At 39.0% G+C, this 25,897-nt stretch overlaps 1 protein-coding gene across 1 annotated transcript in view; it reads right to left on the bottom strand.

Moving 5' to 3' along the window:
* Positions 1-1,277: 1,277 nt before the first annotated feature.
* Positions 1,278-25,897, bottom strand: part of LOC140952362 (glutathione hydrolase 1 proenzyme-like) — a 45,161-nt gene continuing 20,541 nt past the window's right edge. Inside the window, exons 2-9 of the mRNA XM_073401783.1 lie at positions 20,884-20,979; positions 19,882-20,285; positions 15,899-16,097; positions 15,496-15,818; positions 15,023-15,174; positions 14,064-14,251; positions 12,913-13,150; positions 1,278-2,980 (exon numbers count right to left, since the gene is read on the bottom strand). Of these exons, the coding sequence (XP_073257884.1) occupies positions 2,699-2,980; positions 12,913-13,150; positions 14,064-14,251; positions 15,023-15,174; positions 15,496-15,818; positions 15,899-16,097; positions 19,882-20,285; positions 20,884-20,979 (1,882 nt within the window). The 3' untranslated portion in view covers positions 1,278-2,698. The remainder of the gene's footprint in view (positions 2,981-12,912; positions 13,151-14,063; positions 14,252-15,022; positions 15,175-15,495; positions 15,819-15,898; positions 16,098-19,881; positions 20,286-20,883; positions 20,980-25,897) is intronic.

The raw sequence follows: 25,897 nt of genomic DNA, 5'->3' as shown, positions 1-25,897 counted from the left end.
TCTTAGTGCAATGGCCTATAGAGAGAAGTAGTTACGTCACGTTGCCATGGCAGCAAAAATTTCTGGATGACAAGAAACCAAAATAAAGTGGATTGTTTCAAACTTCGTCGATCTTATTTAATTTCATTTAATTTGTCAAATGTTCGCGAAATTTTCTCGGTTAAATCCGAAAGGAACGTGTCTAAGGTTAGAAAAAGAAAAAGAAACTTTTTTATGTGTTGTGCTCACCTAATCCATTAAGCGGGCGCGTGAAATTAGGAAGTTTCACGTCGCAGTCGTGCTAGCCTCCCACGCAGGCGTTTTTAGGGAAACTCGTTTTTCATCCCTCCCCAGGAGGGATGAAAAACAAGCTCCCCTAAAAACGCCTGCGTAGGAGGCTACAGTCGTGCAAGAACGGCTAAGAAATGTACAAAAAAGCGTGATGAACGTGCAAAGTTGTTTTTTTGTCAGTCTAAACCTACTGTTTTTTTGCTGTTTGCCGTCGCCGTTGCAAAAACTCCCTATTGTTGTCATCCAGACATTTGCTACCATGGTAACGTGACATCACACTTCTCCTCTTTATTGAAGTGACGGGTTTCGCTCGGTTTTGTTGACTGAGCTTAAGCCCCGGACGTCTGACGTTTGAGCTAAGATTTGGTAGAATAATAACTAAGAGAACCTCTTTTTTTCTCCCATTAATTATACAAATAAAATATCGTAAAATTCCGAAAGTAAGGCCCGGGGCTTATATTTTTCAAAGGCCCCTTTAAAGGGGCTTATATACGGAGAGAAATTTGCGTTAAAAAATCGGTTAGGCTTATACTTGGAGGGAAATTTGTGTCTCAAAATCGATTTGGCTAGCTTATCATGATCTTTAGTTGAAAAGAAAATCATGTCAGTATTTTGCACGAAGTTTTTACTAAAACTCGCCCTGAGGACGTATATCTTCCCCATGCTAAAAGATGAAACAGTTCATTCTATCATCGTAAAGATAACAATGAGGGGGGGGGGGGGGGGGGGGGCTTATTTTCGGAATTTTACGTTATCTGATCTACTTTTCTAACTGTGTTTTCCCCTTTGTGCAAGCAGTGGTTATCTAGGTTCCGCCCAATATATTGCACCATAAGCGAGGAAATGATAATTTTCGCAAGATACACACCCCAACCTCATCAAAGTCTGCATCCACAACTGAAGCGTGTCTATTTTATAGGATATCGACTGGCATAGTTGAACTATGAGGCATCAAGAACATGACATTTCCCTTCAAACCAAAATCTTGCATAAGTCTGACAACCGAATCTCAACTCAAACTTTTATTACATGTTCTAAGCCAGATATTAGGTGATATTTATCGTGGAGTTCAAAGAACGCCATCTGTAACATATCAAAACTACACAAACGTCGTAGCTGTCACGTTGGAGCTCCACAAGATCATATCCTTTCCCCTCACAAAGCTTAGATATAACTCTTCTAACTCAATGCATGTAACACTTTACTCTATGTCAAGCTGTAGACAAACCACATACATTTTTATATTTGGAGACAGGGAACAAGAAAAGGTCTCTTGATACCAAAGCTTGACGGTTTCTTGTAAACCTAGGAGTTAAAACTACTGAGTTAAAACAGTGTTTAGGTTCAAGCAGGTTTTAACTACATTTCGCGCAAAAATGCATTCTTTGAAACTATTCTTTACGATTTAAAACAGCTTAAAATAACTAAAACATCAAGCCAAATTGGGTATAGTGTAACTTTTGAGTGTATTCCTGATGGCAGCTTTAAATCAAGTAAAGCGTGAGCCGATGCGCGCGTTTCAACTTAAACTTGGAAAAGTTGGCATTTTGAAAAACATTTTCCCCTCTACATGGCGTTTAATGCGATAAAGATTAGAAAGCTTTATTACTGTGCTAAAACGTTAGATAGTTTAAGTTACCGTAAAATCCCGTTAAAACTTCGTAAGGGCTTTTGGGTGGTGTGGTATATGAAAAGGGCAAGGTGGGGGGGGGGGGTGGGGGGAAGGTGGGTGTTAATATCCGAGTGGGCTTAGAGGGGAATAACAAAACATTTTGAAATACCGCGAGTTGGTCAAATATACGCAGAAGGCGAAGTTAATATTGTTGATTGTATTTTAAAATCAAAATATTTCGCCGTTCTGATTGGCTCTAATCCCCTAACTAATTCTTCATAACCAACCAGCGCTGACCAAATTTGGAAAATGCGAGCAAAAAACCATCGATTCGATGGTGTAAACGAGGCTGATCAATGGTGTATTTGTTGCAAACTAAGTTACGTAGGCAATAGACCATCGATCAGCCTCGCTTCCAGGCGCGGCCGCCAAACTGTTTTCATGGCACAAATTAACTAAAAAATAGCGTTCACGGCTTTCCGAAGACGAAATGGCTGAATTTCTCACTAAAATCTAACGGAAGAAATGCAAGAAAGCACAAAACATTTTGCTCGATGGATGCTATCTACGTTTTTAGGAGTATCCAAGAAAAGAAATCTAGCGATCTATAGCGTGAAACTGTGCCAAGAAATAGGCTAACCTGTTTAGGAGAAAGTCTACGAGGAGGCAAGCTTGTAAAGAACTTACAAATATTTGGAATGAATAATAACACTATTCTTTAATCCAGCTTTCGTATGATGTGAAGAATTACGCAGGGAAAGCGTTATAACCTGAAGTTTTACAGTAACAGTACCGTTAATATTTGGGACAAACATGTTAGCCTCCCGCGGGAGCTCCATATTTTCTAGGGTCAGACTTTGCATAAATGCCCTCTCCAGTTTTTTGATACACGGCTTGTACCACAGCGAAATCACTGTCACTTGCCACCACTACTTTGTGTCCGAGCGCTCTTAAGCCATCTTGTATATTCTTACGAAGACGATACTTTTTCTTCTTTTCAACTTCTACGTTCATTTCTGGTACAAGGTTTTGGTGAACTCGAGGATCATCAACCGCGTCCGACAAGGACTTTCCAAACCAAACCTTGTTCATCAACACCTATGAATGACAGTAAAAATCCATCAAACAACAAGCTACGATCAGAGTCACAGACTTGACAGAGGGCAAATAAGGGAGGGGGCAGGGAAGGCAGGCGAGAACGCACTGAATGCCCGTGGGTGTCACATTTTGGTTTTCTGTGTACCCGACTAAAAGGCTCCTACGCTCTTATCAACTATGTTAATTTCTAACAGACTGGCGACCTCCGACGATTATAAGGTAAGCATGCAGTTAATACGGTTAATGAAGTTCATTCAACGTGTTTTGATTTACGTGAAAAATCACTATAAATTGTAAGTGATGAAAACTGGGTGGGATACTTCGGGTATTTGGGGTAATGCAAAAAAACGCTTCATGTTGTTGAGTTGGGCCCAAGTTGAAGATAAAACAAGTAAATAGTGAGTTGTTTAATTTCAATAGCCTACAAACAAATGAGCCTGTAGTTGTGACAAGTCAAAGAAGGCGGGGATGGGAATCATGGGATCTTTCTTTCACCCCACTGCATGCCCAACCCTTTGACTGCTATTTCTGAAGAGTCTGGTCGTTTATAATAATATTACGGAACTTTAAAGCACCAGACGTTCTTGATTCACGAACGGCATGCATGGCTGGCCGCGCAGAACTGGATCGGGGACGCCGTTTGCGCGCCAAATGCAAATCATTAAGCAAAACAACGTGAAACCATCAAGAACGGCAACAGAATAATTCAGTTGAAAATGTCTTTCAAAGATTTGTGTTAAGTCTTGTTTCTTTCATACGAAGAAAACATGATTTCAGACGAAGAATTTCTACTTTTGTTTGACGAATACTCTTCAAAGAACCCCGAATTTGAACCGCTGGTTTCAACCTGAGAACTCGCGTTTTTGAAGTCCATGACCGCAGCTCAAGAACGTCTTGACATGCGCAGTGGCCGTCATGCTGCAAAAACACTTCCGGTTGGCCTCCGTGGTACCAAGAACGTCTGGTGCTTAAGTTCTATATTAACAGCGGTCAGGGCGGGACTTGAACTCGGGGCTTCCGGATTACAAGTCCAGCGCTCTAACCGCTAGGCCACGCTACCTCCACTTCATGGAGTGGATTCGCTGCAAAACATATTTCGTTTCACTGCATGCATCATGAAATAGATTGTGTTTATAGTAACAATTGAGACGCTTGTTGAGTCCACTGTCCGTTCTACCTACTCGTAAATCTATCCACCATGAAGCAAACTCAAAGGAAAATTTAAACTGCGGCTATGGTCTACAAGTCTTTGAATGGTCTCGCCCTGCAATATTTGCAATCTTTTTTTTATTGTAATGAAATACTCTAGTTATGAATCTCATAGGGTTCCGAGGGAAAGCTAACTTTTGCAATGACATTTATCAATTATGCCAAAATGCCAAAAGTAGGTTTAGTTACAGAGGTCTGGTGCCTTGGAATAGTTTCCCTGCTTTCCTCTTTAATTTAAATCTGGCTGTAGTGATTTTCTTTAAAAACACGGACGATAACCATTTTGTAGGCATTCATGAAAAAAGGTACCTTATATTTTTATTATTAATATTATATTCTTATTATTGTTACTATAAAATTATTTACTATTAAACTATTTTTCGCTTCAATGAGACCAAGCATATTATTTGTAATTATTTTCCCTTGCCTGTTGATTCTTTCACTGGAGAAACAAAGTTTTCTTTTTGTGCTTGTTTTTGTCAACATCCCTACAGATCAGTTTCAGCGAGTAATGAACTGACGAGCATCGACAAGAAGGGAAGAATACAGAAGAGAGAATACAGCGGAAGTAGACTACTTAGGTCCGATATCTCTATGGAATCACAGAATGAAGCTCTTCATCACACAATTTAGGAAATTCTCTACTCTTGGCCTTGAGAGGTTCGAAGTGCGCACACCAAAGGTAACGACTGAACCAATATCTCTTTTCAGAGCCACTTATTTTGATACAAGTCATGGCTCGTAAGGGCTTGTGCTCGTACAGAAAGGTACACAGTCAGCTGATGCACATGCGCATTATATACCATTTCTTTGCTGAGGCATAATCATAATGCGCGTGAAACAGAAAGTGAGAAGCGTGTCCGGAATACCGTCGAAAAGTCAAGTCAAGTCTATTGCGCACTAGGGACTGGTGTCGAGCCTGGACGTGTAAGGACGTAGACGCGTGAGCTCCCGAGGAAACTTTGCTTTTTTTCCGTTTTTTTTTTAACATAGCGGAGCTCTCACGCGCGAAGCGCGCGCAGCGGAGCACCATGGGTAAGAAAAATTTGGAAAATTTGGCAATCACGTAAACGTACGCCCGACCATCCGTCCGCACCACAGGTATACCAATGTTAAATAACTCAATCAACAGGTATGGCAACCCAAATGCAACTCCAGGTTATTTTGGCGGGAAATTGCATAGCCACCCGCGTCTTGTAAAGCAGAGGCAGCTAAAGAGTCAATAAAGACGAAACCGGAAAGCGAAAATTGTTTCTGTATCCGTGTTTGCTAAAGTATTGAGCTTAGATTAATTGTCATGTCCACAAATTTGGAACATAGAGCAAGAGAAAGACAGAGAAAAAGAGAAAAAGTGGCAGGCCAGCGAAACAACGAGAAAAAAGGTGACAGAGATCTAGAGCGAGAGATAAAAAACAAAGGAGACATTTTTCTTGTTGGAAGAACAACATGAAAATTTTGCAGCGGCGGTGACAAAATGAGAAATGCTAGCGGCCAACAATGCAAGGAGAAAATGAGCGCAGTGAAAAAAATGTGAACGAGAACGCGTACGACATTTCCTCCATAAAAAAGTTTCTGGAAGTTTCACGTTGTAGTCGTACAAAACAACGGCAGAGAAATGTACAAAAAAAGTGTACTGCACATGTAAAGTTTGCTTTTTTGCTAATTAGACCTTTTGTTGTTTTTTCCCCGTTCTCCGGCGTTGCCTTCGGCGCTTAGCATTACACGATTTTATAATTATTTTGTTTGAACAAACTATAAATATTATCTAGAGCTTCGCTTTTAGCCCTGGCTAAATCTATTTAGTATAAACTAAAACAGTGGATAGTGTTTTTCGCGCGCTCTGATTGGCTACTCAATCAGTGAATATCCTGCGGTGACAGAGCTGAACAACGTCTGCGCATGTGCAGAGACGGGAGAGGTCTGGGATGTTTAAGCAATAGACCACACTTTCTATGGGTTTACCGGCGTGATAACCCACGCGGGATGTTGGGAGAACACGAGAAAGAAAAGCTTGTAAATCACGAGCCGAAGGCGAGTGATTTACAAGCTTTTCGAGTGTTCTTCCAACATCCCAAGTGGGTTATCACGCCGGTAAACCCATAGAAAGTGTGGTCTATTGCTTTTATAAAATAACTTTTAATAGAATGGAGTATTTAGGCAAAAAATATGGTTCTAGTACCGTGATCAAGTCACGTCTTCTCTCTAAAGTCATCATAAGCCAATCATGACTCACGATTTAATAGCGTTGAACTTTCTCAAAACTCATTCAGTCAAACAATAAACAGCAGCACTTCAAAACACGAGTTTTTGCACTCATTACATGATAACTTATGAAAGCTGTTTTACAGGAAAAGTCAACACATATTCATGCGAACGTACAATGAAAGAATACGTTCATGGTTTGTTTACTACAGAAGTAGAAATCAATTGAACATCAGACTGTACGCAGCTATATTTTGTTGAGTCGATCCTTAAGAATTTCGTTGTTACAGACGGAACTGACAGCTATTGTAATAGAGGACTTCATTCACTTCTTACAAGCCGCAGTGGTTTAAGATCTGTTTTCTGGACTTAATTATGATCAAGAAATGCTGCGGTAACGACGTGGCTGCATTTGCGAAGTTGTCGCATGTAACTTTATATGAACGTACAGCGACCGATGGAAATATGTCAGTGGTGGAGAAAGGTTTCTTTGCCGTAGTCACATATTGGCGTTAATATTTGTCGATTCGTGAAGTGAGGTGGTTTGAGGTAGGTTATGGCATCGATATCACAGAATAATTTGTGCAAATGTTGGAAAAAACCAGCCCAAAACTCTGACATCTTTCATCATCGTTGGCAGCTTGTTTACAACCTACAGCGGCCGATTTTGTACCATATCTTGATCAGAGATCTCTTTTTGGAACAATTTCTTTCATTAAGGAATTTAAGTTTGAGATAAAATAAATCAAGAATGCTAAAACTATCCGTTTTGTTGCTGGTTGGCACATTGTTAAGTTTTCCTAGAGACTTTGTACACCAGAAATTCACACAGTTGTTGTCTTTCTCTGCGATTTGGCATCGTCGTGAAATGTAAACTGTTTTCCAGCTTTGTACTTTATAACTTTTAAAGCTATGGCAGTAGCGAATTGTGACGCTCAGTAATAAAATGTGGAAACCAACGCTTTTAATATTAAGAAGGGCTGGTAAGTAACTTGTTCTGTTTTTTAGCCTTTCTAAAATCGTTGTTTGCAGATCAATAGCCGGTTTTGTTTATGGCTCGTGGTCCGGATGCCTTTTTCTATGGGTTTACCGGTATAATAAACCATAGGTTTTTGACCAATCAGATCACGCGTACTATCTCAGTTATTTTATAAAACCTAGTATCCTTTTCAAAGGGATTGTCAAAACATCCTCACATTTTGGCGATTATTAAGGTGGATTCTGAATATTCAAGACTCCCATTAAAACTAAAGGTAGATTATTTCATACTTTATTTAATTCTCGTTTCTACCTTTGTAATTTTTCTTCTACTTTCTTCTATGAACAAAAGAAGACGCACGAAAGAAGCGTCCCGGCTATAAATAGTACCGTTTGCAAAAGGATTTTCAAAACATCCTCACATTTTCCTGATTTTTAAGGTGGTTTCCGAATATTCAAGGCTCCCATTTAAACTAAAGGTAGATTATCTCATACTTTATTGAATTCTCGTTTCCACCTTCGCAATTTTTCTTCCGTTTTTTGCCATGAACAAAAGAAGATGCACGGACGAAGCCGAAAACAGTTCATTCGAATGTGTACATTCTCAAGCGTAAACAGAAATGAAAGTACAGACTGTCAATATGTTATCAGTTCTAAGAAATCGTCCGGACATCATATCAGTATCAGCATTAAAAGGTACATTTTATTTATCTTCGTTTTTCCTTGAATGATGGTCTTTTAGTTATTTCTCTTGTTATATCTCGTTTGGTTTCACTATAAAAACTGTAAGAACACAAAACAATCACTGAGGTTTCGAATTCAATCAAGTTCTTTCTTCCAAACTTGTTTCCCTTTATGACTCATTCTTAGCTCAGCTCAAAAGAGCTATTATAAATTTTTGTATATGACAACAGGCAAAATTAATGTTGAAAAGAGTAAATGCGTAAGAAATACAGTCGATGCTTGCTGGTAAAAGTATCAATAGTATCAATGACTTGGAGTTCTCTAAAAAGCTTCATTACAGGGAGAAGAACTTTCATTTATTTTTCTCTTCGAGGTCTAGATCTTCATTCCTTGATTCTTCTGCTTCATTCAATCCTGTCATAAATGGAAAACCTATAGTTAACACGAAAACTCACATAGAGCTGAGCTAACTTGTGATTGTTTCTCAAAACTTCAACAGCTTTAAACTTTAAAAGTTTATTCATTAATAAGCTTAAAGGTGCAAATTAAATTTTAAACAAACTTAACTGAATAAATACTGATTCTACAGCTCGACCAGCGCCTCTAAGCCGGCTAGAGGTACGAAAAAGCTTCTTCCATCGCACTAAGATTTGTAACTAAGTTTATGACTTTCATGACTTCTTGTGTCTGATGGTACCAAGAAACGGTCAACAACTGCTATCGCTCGGCCTACATTTCAAAGATTTGCTCCTCCTTAACCAGAATAAAGTAATGTTTAGGTAAATCGTTTACGTACCATCGAAGAAAAGTCGCCCAAACTCCAGCATTGCTCTTTTTTAATTTCTCAGTCATCTTTCTGCAAACTTACTGACGATCTGCATCAAAACAATGAAAAACCTTCGCCGGGACGGTCAAAAACATTTTCCTTGATCCCTGGATTGCGTAACATTTCTTTCCATGAGTTGCATTTCTAACGTATTCGTAGAACTTCTCCTTCGTTGGCATTCACAAATATGAGTTTAGATGGTGGAAGATAAAATGGTCTCAGATGCAAGAATTCCACTTTGCCTGAGTGTTTCGCGCACGGGCTAGACAAGTAAACAATTGATGTCACGGACATGCGTAGTACGTTATTCAGCCCTGTCTCCTGCGGTGACTATTCACTGATTCACCTCCAGTTCCTCCGAGCGAGCGACGCCAAACTCGCGTAAGTTGCGAGTGCCGTAAACAAACAAAGAAATTTCACAACTAATCAAGCAAGCTGTTTCCGAAATACACGAAGAAGGTGACGAAGTTCGGATTGGAAGTTTTAACAGGTAAAGCTTTGTCTTTTTGACACGAATTTATCGATTAAACCGGTGAAAAAATTTTTTGTTTACAAATGCAGATTAAGTTTAAGTCTTGCGTTACTTTATTTAGTTGAGTTGTTCATAAATAAGCTTAAAACTAAATTTAATAATCTTTTTTTATAGAATGATTTTAAATACAAAAAGAATTCACAACTCCTTTTGAAGAAATTTCCCCGCAAGAGCTAAACAAATTCTTTTAAAAGTTTTAATTGTCGGCAAGAAAAAGCGACGGCCGCGGCCGCCCGGTCATTACGCGCCAAAATTGTAATCGTTGGCAACAGTATTTGAGTTAAAAATCATCATTTTTGTGCTCAATTATCTCACTGTTTTAGTATATACTAAAACAATTATTCACCTCAGTGTCGGTGGCTAGTCGTGGATATTTACCTCACTGCTTCGCAGTTCGGTAAATAACCACGACTAGCTACCTCCACTTCGGTGAATAATTGTTATATATTATGGAATTGCTGTCTTTAATCAAGCGAAAGAGCAGAAACAGCAGCAGTGATAGTAACAGTAACTCGCCAGAATTTAAGCATTGCAGAGAAGAGCAAGAACTCGAAGACTTGCAAGAAGTCTTGGATATCCTAACTATCCCAGAGGACGCCGAAGCCGAGCAAAGCGACATTGTCTTAACAGCACTACACATGGCACAAAACTTCGCCTCCAAAGTCGACCAAATATTGGTTAAGTTAACCCAACTGGATGCCATTACTTTGTAAATTAAATTACTCAAAATTCCGTCGATAAAACTGAATGCTACCGTCAGTGCCTTGGAAAATGAGGTTGCACTGATCAAGAACGATTTAAGAACTGCTTCCAGCGAGATGAATGAACTGAAGAACAGTGTAAGTAGCCTGAACAAGGACGTCGAAGAAGAAGTGAAGTTTTTGGAAGTTTTTAGTAAAGAAAGCGAGGGAGATCATCGCAGACTGGAACTGCAACTTCTGAATTATGAAGTATGCCAACGCCGGGAAAATTTGCGCTTTTATAAATCCGCGAGGAAGGCAAGGACGAGAACACTAAGGAAACCTTGTATAATTTCCTTAAAACGGAAGTTGGAATCGAAGATGCTCGGGCAGGATCGAATTCCAACAAGTCCACCGGGTAGGAAAAGCCCAGGGAACCGAGAGCTATCATAGCACGCTTCCTCAGATACCCTGGCCGCGAAGTAGTGTTCTCTCGCCGCTCGTGCCTTGAAGATGAATCTGGTTTTGGAATAGGACCTGATCTGCCGAAACAAGTCGAGGAAATGAGAAAGAAGTTAATCCGTAAGATGTTGGAAGCTAGGATGCAATAAGGAAAGAGGGCCGCTCTTAGCAGATCTGAACCATACAAGTTGCCGATCGATGGACTTCAGTGCACGTAATTCTGTTTGGACGTTTGTAACCTGAGATCAGGCTCTTTTTTCTCAGAATTTTTGTTTCGCTTTGTAAATAACATTCGTTAGAGAGAATGTATGAGAACCGCTAAAATTGGGCCTGATCTCAGGTTAGGACGTTTGTTATTCATTGTTTATTATACACGCCTTTTTCTCAATCCTATATATTTCTCTCATCGCTTTTATTACAAACTAGCTTTTCCAGAATTTAATTACCTATTTCAAATTTATTGCATCGTTGTTTTTGAAGGGGAGCTCACTTCCTTTCCTCTTAAAAACAAGGAATAAGAAAAGAACATCGACACTGACATTCTCGCCCAGTTTAAACAGTTCTTTCTGGCTACGTTCGCAATTTTTATATTTTATTGTTCTATGTGTTTGAAAGTATTTTTGTGTTTACAAGCGCACCTATTGTTTCACAACAACTTCCACCAATGAAGCTTTTTCTTATTTGTTTCTTCAGGTGGCGCTTGCCAAGTGTTTTTTGTTTAGCGTAGTCATGATGTAGTGATAGTAGTAGCATTAATGCTTCGTTTCCTCGGCTTTCCGTTATTATATGTTATGTTTTTTTCCTTTTATTTATTGTGTTTATTTTTTCTCCATTTTTTCTTCATTTTGTTTATTCAACTGGTATTTTGTTTTATTTTATTTTTTGCAACTGTTGTAAAAAAAATCTATAATAATAACAATAAAAAAAACAGCCAACAGGTTAAAAACAAAAAAAAAAGTTGATTGCGCACTATCCCAATTTATACAGAATACGATAGATTACAGAAGAAATAAATTCACAACAAATGGAAAGTAAATATGTTGTACAAGTTTGTTGATGTGTGCACAGTGACCAAAGTAGCCGAAGCTTCGTGGTCACTATTTTTAACCAAATATGATAAAGTAATGTAATAGGAGGGTGAGTAAAACTTTGCACAAAAAGAGGTTTTGCGCTTTCAGTAAAAGATCGAACATCGAATGAAACACTAGGTGGATTTCTAGATGTATCCGACGCATAGATCTGATTTCGGATTGAGGCAAAAGTAGTGTCCAGGTCAGCGCGGTCCCAAAGCTGACTGTGTCCATTTAAGGTTTAATTATGTAGCGATAACTACACGATCGCTAAAACGAAAGATTATTGTATGTTTTCCAAATTGATGCGAAACGACTTCGATATGCAGCGAAACTATCGCAACTTGTGGCAAAATGACTTTGTAGCGAAACTACCAGTAAGCATTTCTGCTCTTCCCCAATTCCATCCTGTTTTCTATATGGCGGGAAAACAAACACTGAGCTTTTGCTCGCTGGATCATTTGCAGAATAATTAACAATTATTCCTCGAGCCCGAATGGGCTCTGGGTCAATAGCCCATGAGGCCGAAGGCCAAATGGGCTATTGACTCAGAGGCCATGAGGGCGAGAGGAATAATTGTTTTAGTAAAATTCAACTAGTTGGTCTAAAATATCGGGAATAAAAACATTTTAGCTAGGTAAAAGTTAGACTTTAATCCTTTTTTGTCGCCAAAAAGCCCGCGCTTTTCGCTACTAGTGGGCTGTAACATATAGCTTAGTAGTATCTCAACCAATCAGAACGCAGCATTGATAATAAACCACTAGCTGGATTTTACTAATGCATTTTATTTCTCTTACAATTTCTAGCACAGTTGAACCTCCATTAAGCGTCCACCCACTGTTAAGCGGTCAGTAATCAAAGTGAACCTCTGTTAAGCGGTGTGGGGCGGAGCGTTGCGTGACGAAACTAAAAACGGCTGTGTAGCGGACTAGTCACCTTTTGGCCATCCGGGTGAGCGTTCTCCTTTTGTTCATTGTATTGTTGACACCTCCATAATGAATTGAACGGTCACCAAGCACTTAATACACTTTGATTGGCGTTACCTTCACGATAAAGGAAAATCACGTCCGAGATAAAAATGAAGGTGACGACTCATTCTGGACCAATATAAATGTCGCTCCCGTCGCGTGTTCCTCCCAAAATAAAGTGATGTTTCTGCTAAAGATTATGCTAATTTATGACAAACCTCTATTGAGCGGCCAATCTCCATCAAAAGTGGCGACTTGCTGATACCCCAAGGGTGGCCGCTTAATTGAAGTTTAACTGAAATTCATATGGTTATGTCATACCAGAGAGACAGCCGTGGCGATTCTTTTGCCTCCAGACGCGCCAATTATAAGCTGTACGTCACCACTATCATCCGTCAAAATGGCAGGGGACATGGACGAGAAAGGCCGCTTGTGTGGCTCTGGAAAATTAACCTCAGATGGATTAAGACCACCTTTTTTTCTTTTAGGAATATCAAAATCTGCCATTTGATTATTGTAGATAATCCCAGTGAGGGTGGATCGATAAAGGCATCCAAATCTGTCAAGATCAGAAATCATGTTCGTAAACAAGAGCGACAACGGTGATGTCTAGATGTACCAATTCCTGGTTTGCAACCACGTCAAAAGGCGGCCATGTTGGGGGATCAATACAATAGAATTTTTCCTAGAAGAATTTACATGAAAATGGAGTTTAGTTCCCAGAAAAGAGAAATGCCTTTGTTCTCAACCTCCAACATGGCCGCCGTGACGTCACGAGCAAACCAGCTCTGGCACATGATAATTTCTATTGTTATAGTCTCTTTGATCCGTAAAGTTTTTTGCTCGGTCTTTTGTTCATGTCCCTCTCTGAAAGGTACACGAACTAAATAGCTATTGTCATCCGCGATTTGTATTTTTGCTGCTGTCCACAAAACGTGTGGAATCCCCCCAGTTTGCCATTTTCTCCAGCTCTACAAAAACATCTGAGCTTAGCAGCCTCGTCTCGGGTCTTCTCGGTTACGGTCCAGTCCCTCTTTCTGTCGATATCCTGTCCGGTTATTGAGGTAATTTTACAGATATCACAAACCTTTTCTGGATTTGGTCAATGCTAGCTGATTATGAAGAGTTAGCTGGGGGACTTGAGCCAATCATAAACGAAGAAATATTTTTACGAATAATTAAGTCTCTTAATATTCATTTTGAATTTTTGACCACGTGACCGGTTCCGTGACCATGAATATACAAAAAGACAACAGTAGACTTTAAGATTTACGTTTAGAGAAAACTTCATCCTGGTCTAAATATCCTAGCGAGAGATGCCAATCAACAATCAATCACATCCGAACCCATCCTCTTAAAACCTCTCAGTGAGGAAGGAGAAAAAGGCGTTACCTCGAGTAAATACGATATTTAGGCGGCTCCTGATTTAGGATAAGCGTTTTCTCCAGACCCATTGTCTTTTGCTGACAAACCTGTAATTTATAGTAGATGTCACTGAAACTGCGTCACCGTTGTTTGCTAAAACCGCCAGGTGTGTGGTGCCATAATCAGCATCAGAATATGAGGGCGCGTAGAAAGACACGTTGTTGTTTGTTCCATTATCTTTTATTTTTCTTCGCAAGTCGTCACCAAACTGTTGTTGTATCATCTTTTGCGCAATCTGAAAAGAAAAATGTGGAAATATTCGGCACGGAAAATTTCTAGAGTTAACAACTTTGTATATATCAGATTGGCTTCTGTAGCAGGTGGGAGGGAAAACGCCTGTCAAAGGCAATCTCATGATATCCTAGGCAGAAAATGGGTTTAAACACAGTGGACCCACGCGTAGTAGGACACGTTGACGTATGTTTCGCCATCTTGTATTAGTATACGTTGCTTGGCACCCAGTTGTTGTTCTATCGGTCCGTTATGCAAACCCTCGACTTCGTCTCGGGTTTGCATAACTGTCTCGAATTCTCCCAACCCCACTCGTGTTTATATCAGGCTATACAAACACGGAAAACGGTTTTCTATTGCTTAATTATAATTGTATTATTGCCTCTAAGGACGGAAGGGGGCGAGGGGGAATGGCCATAGACAGAAAGAGTACTTATATTCTGGCGAATCAAGGAGATGAGTTGGAGCGATCTGGACCCCCCTGGGATTAAATGTATCCATCAGATTCTTTTCTTTTTATGCAACGTTTATAGCTGTGTATCCGATAGTTTACAAAAACTATGAAACTTACTTTGCCCTTTGTCTTTTAGACACGGAATACCTTATTAAATAAGGGGCTTTTCAAATTGACGAAATCTGCAACTAGATTTATTGCTAAATACAAGAAAAGAAAGTTTCAAAGCTGCATATTCTAAAGAGAACAGTAAGATTCCATATTCTCCCCCGCTGAAGGTGCAACTGCGAGGAGCGTTAGAAAGAAGTATCTTTCGCTTACTTGGTTTATATTCTTATTTTTATTCAACCTGGAATCGGGATCTCCAAGTTGACCTCGCCATGCGTAAGCAAACTTAAAAGCTTCAATGATCCGGTGATATGTAAACACGGAGGCTTTCGTACCATCACGATCTGATGAAGTCAAATGGTAACCTATAAAATCAAACACTTGATTTTTAAAGGTCTTTAAATAAGTGTAGCTGATGGTACATCCAGGGAGCTCCGTACCAGCGCTCTTTTAAACCTACTGGCGAATGAAAATTCTATTTTTTCTTTGCCGTACAACTTGACAGAGGAATTCATTTTTCATAATTATTCATTTAAAAGAAAATATAGGCAGATAAGTAAGGGATTTACGTCAGTTTATCTGATCGCTTATTATGAGATCCGCTTAACACAAGTTTCACTGCATTATTTATATTTCGCTATGGCAAATAAATGATGATGATGACTGAGAACAGAACACCTACCTACCTTTCAGTATATTTAAGACGAGACCTAGTACAGCGCCACTTGTAGGGGGAGGAGTAAGGAGCATTTTCATCCCCTCAAGTTTACTTTCTAGGGGCTTCCTTATCACTGTCTTGTAGTTCCTCAGATCTTGTGCAGTTACCTGTCCCTTTCTTTGCTTGTCTGAAATACCTCCTGTTATATCCTGTAAGATATTCTCGGCCAGCTGCCCATTATAGAAAGTTTCGGGATAGTCTCGAATTATTTCCAGTGTCTTAGCGTACTTTTCGTTCTTGATTTTAGTCCCCTCTTTTTTAGGCTTGCCATTTTTATCCAGGAGGAGTTCGCTGAATGAAACAAAGAAAGCATAATAGTAAAAGGAGTAGAAAAAGGAAAACGCGAAAATAACTACCATCAAACAGCTCACCTTAACCCAGGATCGTCTTTTATAGCCATTACCATTTTTTTTTCACTCAGGACTTCGGCCACTGCAGCGCTTATTCGAAAACCGCCTCTGGCTAAATCAATAGCAGGCTGGACCAGTGTCTCCCAACGTAACTGATGGTGATCCTTCCAAGCTTGGCGAAGACCGCGAACCTCCCCGGGGACAGCAATAGCAAGACCGCCTAGAAAGAAACGTTGTAAATCGAATACCGTATAAAATAATCGATTAAGCGCCGCATCTTTACCGAAAATAATTCAATAAGCGTCTCGGCGCTAATTTGGGTATTTACAAATTAACGCCCCACCTTCTGTTACGGCGCTTTATATAAAGAGATATTAAAACCATATCACTTGAGAAATAAGACCTCTACTAACTCGTGAGTTATGTAGCTAGGGAAACTTTTGAAACCGGGTTTGATCTCGAGGTGTACATATTTTATATAAATTGTGCACACCTTGTACGCGCCTCACTTAATTCTCTCTATATTCCCAACAGTGTTTTACACGTAGTTGAAATAAGCACCGCTCTCGTATAAGCACCGCGGCGTTTAATCGATCTTTCACGGTACCAACCTGCGTCCTGTGAGTAGAGGGACAAGCAAAGCTTGCAGGGAGAGGCGCCAAGCTCTGGCCACCCCAATCTCATACAGTTCTTCTTGCGTGCCGCTCGCTAGTTGCCTTTCCACGATACCCCGGATTTCTTAACTAGTTCTTTATTTTTAGATTGACGAGACATGCGGGGATGTGATGGGTAGCGGGAAAATAAAGACTGGCAGATTTCGTTCCAACATGGGGCTTGCTAAGAACGTTTTGTTTTACACTTAAGTGAAAGGGCCTTAAGTGGTGCCATAGAAAAACACATTATTAAAGCAGTAAAAAGTGCTTACAGAAATAATCAGAAATAAATATGTGCTATACAGAAAAAAGTTTCACACGTCCATCGAAATCAACGATTCAACAAATCTTTACACTCAAAATAGTAAGAAAGAGCGCCGTTTCCGTAAATGAAAGTACAGCACGGCTCGTACACAAATCCACGGCTCTACCACAGGAAATCTGTATACTGTTCACAGAACGCTCATTTTTATTAAGAACGTGACGATCGAGAGTTTACTATGACGTGCAGCCACTGGTTTTAAATGTATTGAGTGGGAGGGCATCAGGGACAAAGAAAGACTTCATGCGGTACGCCTACCACTCGAGGCTTTACTACACATTTGACATATAAATTCAATATTGAACGTCAAAGTAAGCGCCCCATGGCAACGATCGTACGGATTGCAAGACCTGCTGTGCCATGGTACAACGAGGACATACATAAAGCTAAACGCTTGCGCAGAAAGGCGGAACGTACATGGAGGAGCCTTCTTGGCTGTCACACAAAGAATGTGGAACAGCTTGCCCGTTAATATTGGTAATGAGGAAAATTTTGATACTTTTAATTTTTTTAAACTGGCTTTTTATTAGGTCCTATAGATATTTTGTAAATTTTTATCATGAAATTTTGTACATAGTTTTGTAGTAAAATTTTTATACTTTTTAAATATTTCTTACGTCACGTTTTTAAACTTGCATTTTATTAGGTCTAATCAGAAGCCGAGGAGCCGATTACTTGGAGCCTCCATACGTGCTGTACCCTTGTCAACCCTTTCCGATAAAGAATTATTTTTAGAACAGGCTTTCCCGCGAAATTAATTTTAATTCATTGTTTTCGAGGACGTCCGCATATTTCTGTAGTGAGAAAAAAATGGCGACGAAGCGACGGAGCGCGCGTACTATCTTAGTTATTTTAATTTATAAATAAGCTTACAGAACTTTAAAAGGCCTTCAGATATATTTTCTCACCGCAAATCGAAAGAAAATGTTCCGAAGAATATTTAGTTATAAATTTGGCCGTAGAAAGAAAACTTTGAGCGATTTTCTTGCTTCGAGGAGTTCATCTTTGAAAAAAGCAAACACCGGGAGGCCGGCTTAAGTAAAACATAATTAACTTAGCTTTAAGCTGTAAGCTCTTTAAGAGTCAGGATTTTTAGAGACACTTTAATACCTGTCTTCGTGAATGAAAATTGTTGTTTCTGTAAATATTTCACCGAATTATATTTCTTTTATTGATTGTTAGTAGTCTCTCTTGCAATTTTAATCGCTTGTACGTGCCGTTTATTTTCATCGTTCATGAACATCGCTTGCAGGAGTATTCAAAAATGTCGCGCGTATCAAACGCTTTATAACACTACACATCGTTATAACTGAAACCATTAAATAACAAAAAAGTAATAATAATAAATTCGTTATTATGTTGAAGCGTAACTCTATTAAAGTTCATTCAAACACTCGACCACACTGACAGCGCGCACTAGATATGAGAACCGGCTGGCCGTATGGGTGATTTTGGAAATTTTTGAACGGTTTCGCTAAAAGCCCACGATCGATCGTCCTGAATATTGACTAAGTGCAATTTGTCTTGAAAAATTGTAAAACACCGCATTATTATTATCATTATTATTATTATTATTATTATTACGGGAAGATAGTAAACATGCTACGCTATCTGCTTCCTTTCTCGCTTCCCATTACAACCCACGCCTCCGCTTAACCCATGCACCCCTGCCAATCCCCTTCCCGAGGAAAAAAAAATCCTGCACAAACACATGTAAGTAGCGCAGGCTGCTCCAGCACAGTCAAAAGATCTCAGACGTCTTATGCTACAGTCAATTGACAACCTGGCTGCCCGACCCCCAGGAGAAGATTGTCCTGGTATTAAAACGCCGTTAATTTCCCCGCTCTCCGGGCTAAGAAGTTTGTCAAAAGTCCTGTACAGAGGGTCATTAGTACTTTCGAACAAAATACTAGACACAACCTAGTTCAGATTCAATTGCCGGTCTCGTTTCAAAGGTTCACTATATATATTCAAGTTCGGTACACACGCCATTTGGAGTAAAATTTGACCTCTCATGAATCACTCGTGACCAGTAACAACATTCCAATTCGATCAAAGTGCGCCTACATTAGACCACTCAGAAAACAAGGCTAACTTTGTTCTCTACTTAGAAGTCATACTACATTAACATCAGTCAAAAAGAGATTTTAATACAGCATGATTAACGATGAAACTTACCGGGTATTTTATGCAACAACGTAAAGAAAAGAAAAAAACAGAAGAAAATTTGATTGAAAAAAAAAGTTGATTGTCAAATTGTCAACTTGATTGATAACTTGATTTATAGCAACTGTTTTTCGCTTAGTCCTTTATGTTAAATTCCCGTCGCTCTCTCCTTTTCCGACAATGCCTGGGTGCTGTTAAATCGCCGCTCATGTTTACCTGGCTTGCACAGGCATTTTGTTAATAAATCCACCGCAAACCGCCGTTAAATGTGTGTTAAATCCCTATCTCCAGTTTTATGTCCGGGGGGGGGAGCCTCCGATAATCAGACCTACGCATGGTCCGAGCTATAAAAAAAGACTAGTGTAACATTTTTAACCTCCCTTTTGAAGGGGGCACCGTCTGAATTCCAGGATAACCCTCGCTAACAAAGTGGGGTAAACCTTCCCTGCTGGCATATACAAGGTGAGTGTTCGGACCAACAGAAAAATGATTATATCAACAGAAAAAATAATCCTATCATAAAATATCAGTCCACCATGTGAGAGGCTACGTAGTTAAAGTTTTATGGAAATTGAAAGATACCTAACTGCGAGTTAGAACAGTTTCAGTGGTGTACCGAAGTTTGGACCTTCCTTATCAGATCCATCGGAGTTCTAGGGTCAACTCTTCCCATAAAACGGAAGTCTAGGGGGAAAAGAGTAAGCACCATCACAAATGCGCTGCTTTGTGCTGGTGAGCATAGGTTTGATCTGAAAAGAACTCGATTATTGATGCAAAGGAGGGGAAAAGAACTAAGAATTCTCTTCTCTTATCTTCCCCTGATTATTGATCGCAATACACCCTAGAAAAAGAAGGACACAAACCACGTTCTGACATTTTTTCTCCAGTTTCGCTTGGTGGAAACATATTAGGCGTCGTATTCCCTGGAGCAGTTTCCCTGAAATCGATGACTTTGGCTTTCTTGAGGTTTCGATTATAAACCAACATCACACCACCGCCACCAACTCCAGAAGAGTGCATGTTTATAACTCCCAGACAGAACACAGAGGCGATGGCTGCGTCTACGGCCGAACCGTTTAAGTTCAGGGTATCATTGCCAATTTTGGAACACTCTTCATGGTCCGTAGCGACTGCCTGTATCTGATAGGGTCCCCCTGGGGACTCGTCTGGGGACTCGTCTTCTCGCCCTTTAAGAGTATCCCAAAGCAAAGCGCCAATCATTGACAAGATAACCATAAACACAAATACCCCGATTAACTTCGCTACGCTGCAAGATAAAAAACAAAGTGACCCCATGACTATAGCCTCTCACGCGGGCGTTTTTAGGGCAGGGAGGGAAAAACGAGCTCCCCTAAAAACGCCTGCGTGGGAGGCTACCATGAGTACGGACTTCCAAGCACCCCACCTTGGAAGAGGGGAACGACTGGAACACTCAATCCCATTCACTATTTTCGAATTCCCCATAATACACTCTGTTTGCCCCCCAAATTCTGTATAAACCATTGTTTTAAAAAGCTCCTGGGAGTATTGCATGTTCCCAAGAGCATTTTAAGACAATAAGTTATGCAAAATTTGGGGGGCAAACAGAGTGTATTATGGGGAATTCGAAAATAGTCAATGGGGCGACTGATCGATCATGAAGGGAACTATCTAATAGTCAACTTACAGATTCTAACGAAAGGAAATGGTATCAAGCGAATGTGTGCTGCGGAAGGTATTTAAGTTGAATGGTCACACCACAGGATTTGGTCCACGTCCTTAATGAACGTGGAACTATTTCACACGAAAGAGAAAATTTTTAAACGTGAATTATTTTAAATAAACCTTTCCACTAACAGAGAGAACATTCTGAACTTTCAGCTCACTTGTCGCACAATTCTGAGAGCTCCTCTCTTCCTCTTGTGTACAAATAACACCATCCACCCAGTACCAAAACAGCTACCCCTAATCCTATTATAATTCTGAAAGAGAAAAACATAAAATGCAAGTCAGCCCACATATAGACACACATACATACACACGCTACAAACTTATAAATGCATACATGCATGCACACATGCATGCACACACAAGGCCTACTCTGGGACCTTAAGTCCCCTAAAGTCGCCCAAAGTCGCCTTAAGTCGCCTAAAATCGCCTTAAGTCGCCTAAAATCGCCTTAAGTCGCCTAAAGTTGCCTTAGGTCGCCTTTAGTTGCCTTAAGTCACTAAATCATTCAAATCTTAACGAGGTTCAAATTGTCTTGTAGTTATTACTTTTTTAGTTTTCTATTTCCAGAATGCATGATTTCTCATAAAGTGTGTAATAACACGCGTTCAATAATATTAGCCACAGACCCTCCCCACCCCCCACAAAAAAACTCCCACGGTGACTTAAGACCCATTAATTTCTTCTCCAGCCCTCTAATTTATACATTTAATTACTTTACGCAATTTAATACACGTAATAATTAGTCGTAAGCAATACAAGAATAATCATTCCTGTATTGTTTATGCAAAAATGACAACATATAGTACCCTACTTTATCCAGTCACTTGTACAGGTATTTTATTGATTTCATCCGGGAGGTTTGTCTCATATCTCAGAGTAAAAATATTGTTTAAAAAGGCATTTAAAGGTTCAAGTTCTAGCTAAATTACATTAAACAGTGTAGTGTGCAGGCAATAGAGTACTAAAGTGATGACGTCATAAAAATGAAACTTCTGAAATTATGGGATTTGTCAGGATATTCTGAAAGAACAATGTCCAAGAGGCCTACTTGCCAAAAATGAGCATTTCGCGGCAAATTGTCTCTGAGATCGTAGCCCAGTTATACTCAGAAAACTCCATACAAACTCTTCTAATTTTTTTTTGGGTCGACCCCAAAAAAATTTAGAAGGGTTTGTATGGAGTTTTGTAAGCATAACTTTACACTTGGTACTGCCATCGGTTTAAACATGATGCATAATGCTTCCTTTTGTGCTGAGAGCGTAAACGCTGCCGCGTGGAACAGACCGAGCGAGGTTGGTTGAAGCTAAGCTCAGTTGTTTCTCCTGGTGCATAAATGCACTCATGAAATCAACCCGACTGGAAAGTTTCCAAAGAGACCATGGATAAGAGAGTACGGTTCACTAGCGAAGCAAGTATTTGGAAGTGTTTTGTTTGACTGAGACAGGAAAGGAGCAATATATATACGGCGAGAACTACAAACCTTTTTGTTTTGAATTCAATTGGAAAAACACCCTCTTAGCCAAACGTGTGGGGACAAACATCGGCAGAGCAACGGCCAAGACATACAATGGGGATCGTCATTTCCATAATGTGCGATATCGATAAGTGATTTTAGATGTTTTAAATTAATTACTTAAATGTTTGTTGTCAAATTATGAAAAAAAGACACTTCAATATAAACTTTTTGCTACAAACCAGCTTACAGTATTTTACAGAGATGTATTGAAATACTCTACTTTTAGGGTTTTATTTTTTGGAAAAAGAAATACAGGAACCATTGATTTTTTGTCCCTTATATTATAAAATGATGCATTTAAAGACCAAGAGAAAATTTACCCTTTTGGTTGCTTCTAACTCAAATTTTGTCTCTGCTAATGTAATACTAAACCAACCCCCTTGATATTAGCCTGTGCCACAGATGGAACTAAACTCTGGGTTAAGTAAATCTGCAAAACAGCGACAAAATCCTAGTTCTGGGCCCCCTGTGTGTGTATCAGGATTAGAGAACATGCCAGGACTGGACTGTTAAAAATGCCATTGTCCATTTGCCAATCATGTTGAAGGGAAACTCAAAATGCTTGTAATTCATTTAGTGCGTCAGGGCCCAGAACAAGGATATTAGAGCTGCTTCACAAATGTTATACTAACCAGGGTTAGAATACACCTGCAACACAAGCTACCTTGATATTTAATGTTCAAAATATTAGGTAGCTGAGATTGTTGAAAATTTGGAAGACTAATGTAGATGTCTTCGAGACTGAATTAACTTATGCTACAACATTGTGTCCCTAGAGAGGTAGTGTTATCAGATTTTGATTTTGTATATGTTGTAGTTCATTTTTATTCCAGTTAATTTTTATTTTTCCATTGTTTCTGGGTATGGTTATGTGTGCTAATGAATTTAAAACAAAGGAAAACCAAAAATTAACTGAAATTAAAAATTAACTGCAACAGATTCACTAACATGTAGCTCATCTAAATGTCACCTTTTTCTCCTTAAGTCGCCTAAAGTCGCCTTAAATCGCCTTAAGTCGCGCAACATTTTGACCAAATTTTCCTAAAGTCGCCTTAAATCGCCTTAAGTCGCCTAAAATTACGGCGACTTAAGGTCCCAGAGTAGGCTTCACCCACATGCATGCACACACACATACATGTATGCATACATATGTTGTGGTTCAATTTTTCCTTTGGTTTAAATTTTATTTCCTTTTGTTTTGGGGTATGGTATGATAATGTATGATAAAGAGTTCAAAACAAAGTCACCTGCAGTGCAAGGGTTTTCTTCCGTCATAAAATCGAAGATGGCGGTTGCAACAATACGAACATAAACAAGCAGCGTTCGCCCGCCCAAGTACGCCTGCACTGCAGGCTTGAAAACAAAGGAAAATAAAATTTAAACCAATCATAAAATTAAACCACAATACATACATCCGTTCTTGATTAGTCATCATTATGAGTCACTTCATTTTAGCGTCAGGTTCGAATTCATGGTGCTTATTGTTTGCGTCACTACATTATAATATAATGGAAATTGGTCAATCGGAGGCATTTATAAACTGAGCCAGCCTTAGGCAAGTCCAATTAAAAACTAAACTACGGCGCGCAGTTTGTTTCAAACGGAGTGCTTAATGTGCTGTGTCATATCCAATAAACTGTTCCTGTGATAGCATCAACTAACCATTGTTATTTTTCACCTTGATATCATTTTAATACTACCGTGACGTAACATTTTCTACCATGATATCATTTTACTACCGTGATGTGACATTTCTACCTTGATATCTTTTTACTGCCATGATCAAACATTTTCTACCTTTATAACATTTTACTACAGTGATAGAACATTTTCTACCTTGATATCATTTTACTACCGTGATGTGACATTCTCTACCTCGATATCATTTTCCTGCCGTGATGCGACATGTTTCACCTTGATATCATTTAAGTGCCGTGTGATGTTTCATTTTCGACCTAGATATCTTTGTTCTTCCGCGATGGAACATTTTTCTGCCTTGATATAATTTTACTACCGTGATCAAACATTCTCTACATTGATATCATTTTACTGCCGTGATGTAACATTTTCTACCTTGATATGATTTTACGTAATATATCAAACATGAGATGCAGTGTTTCATCACCAGATGAAACACCGAGAAGAGAGTTGAAAATACGACGCGCAGCGGAGTATTTTTGACGAACTTCGAGGTGTTTCATCTGGTGATGAAACACTGTGTCGAATGTTTGATATTTCTTCTCAAACAAAATCATTTTTGAAGGAGAAATTAAGGATGCAAATACTAAGCAGTGTTTCATCCGATTTCCAAACACTCATTAAACATTAATTTCCTTTGTATTTTCTTAATGAATTATTAATGAGTTTGAGAATACCGTGATGAAACATTTTTGTAATTTTGTTATGTAACATTTTCTACCTCTGATTCGTGATGCGACATTTCATTTTATCAGTAACATTTTCTAAGTTAAGGTAAATTAGTTATACGTGGTGGTAATTTTTGTTATTATACTTTTTACACTAGTGAGCAGCTGTAAGCAACGTGAGTGTATCTGATTTAATCCGGAAATGTGCAATCTTTAATCTTGGGATTTAAGGCCTTTCCTGATTCTCATGTCGGGAATGAAAAAATTAATACTTTTCAATCAATTGAATCTGCATGTTTTTATAAGATTGGAACAAACATGAGCGAAAGTTTCGACTGGCATAGTTTCCTCGAATCTGTTGAGGCTTTATGTCGGCAAGTGGAGCATAGAAAGAGAAACGATGGTAGCTCTATTCTAACGATAAACTTAGCTAAAAAAGGAAGCCAAAAATTATTTTCATGAAATGTAACTTTTCTCTAAGGTAGATTTAATTCTCCATCAAGCATACCCGTACATCCTTTCATGTAGAAACGTCACCTCCGGTTCCAAATAACATGAGCAAGGCGAAGGCGTTAAAAAGATGTCAAAGGAGGGTCACTGCCCTTGTCAAATACTATTCATTCATTCATTCCTTCCTTCCTTCCTTCCTTCCTTCCTTCCTTCATTCATTCATTCATTTTATTTTGCCATTAACCAGAAATACAACAACAGTATACAGAAATACATTAAAGATGATATACAATATTCCAACTAAGTTATTTCAGGATTAAATGTGGTAGAGGCAAGGAAGCCTATATAAAAGCCGGGGGCTTATAAACTATAGGCTTCCTGGAACTATAGGGTAAACCATACAAGTTAAGGGTACTGAATGAAAGTTGTTGTAGCTCAACAAAGAGTCAATTTAACTAAGAAAGAAGGAATTTTTTAAGTCTTTTGCTAAACAAACTGATACTTTCACTGTTTTGAATTTCCCGACTTAGCGAGTTGAAAAACGTGGGACCTTGAAACCGAATTGAGAATTTTCGAAAATTAGTTCGACAATGAGGTATATAGGAAAGGCTGGAGTTTCTTGTATTAGAAGAATGTATCTAGCTTGCAAGAGTAAACATATCACGAAAATAATTTGGAAATAAGCCTGTTTTAAAAAGATACATAAATTTACCTATTTGGTATAAATAAATGGCCGAGAATTTTAAAATCTCTTGCTCTTTAAAAAGAACATCGTTATGAGCATCAAAAGAAACTTTAGATATTATTCTGATTATCTTCTTTGGTAGAATAATAATC

The sequence above is a fragment of the Porites lutea genome, chromosome 11 (genome assembly GCF_958299795.1).
Source record: "Porites lutea chromosome 11, jaPorLute2.1, whole genome shotgun sequence".
Classification (NCBI taxonomy): Eukaryota; Metazoa; Cnidaria; class Anthozoa; order Scleractinia; family Poritidae; genus Porites; species Porites lutea.
This window is presented reverse-complemented; position numbering and strand designations above follow the sequence as displayed.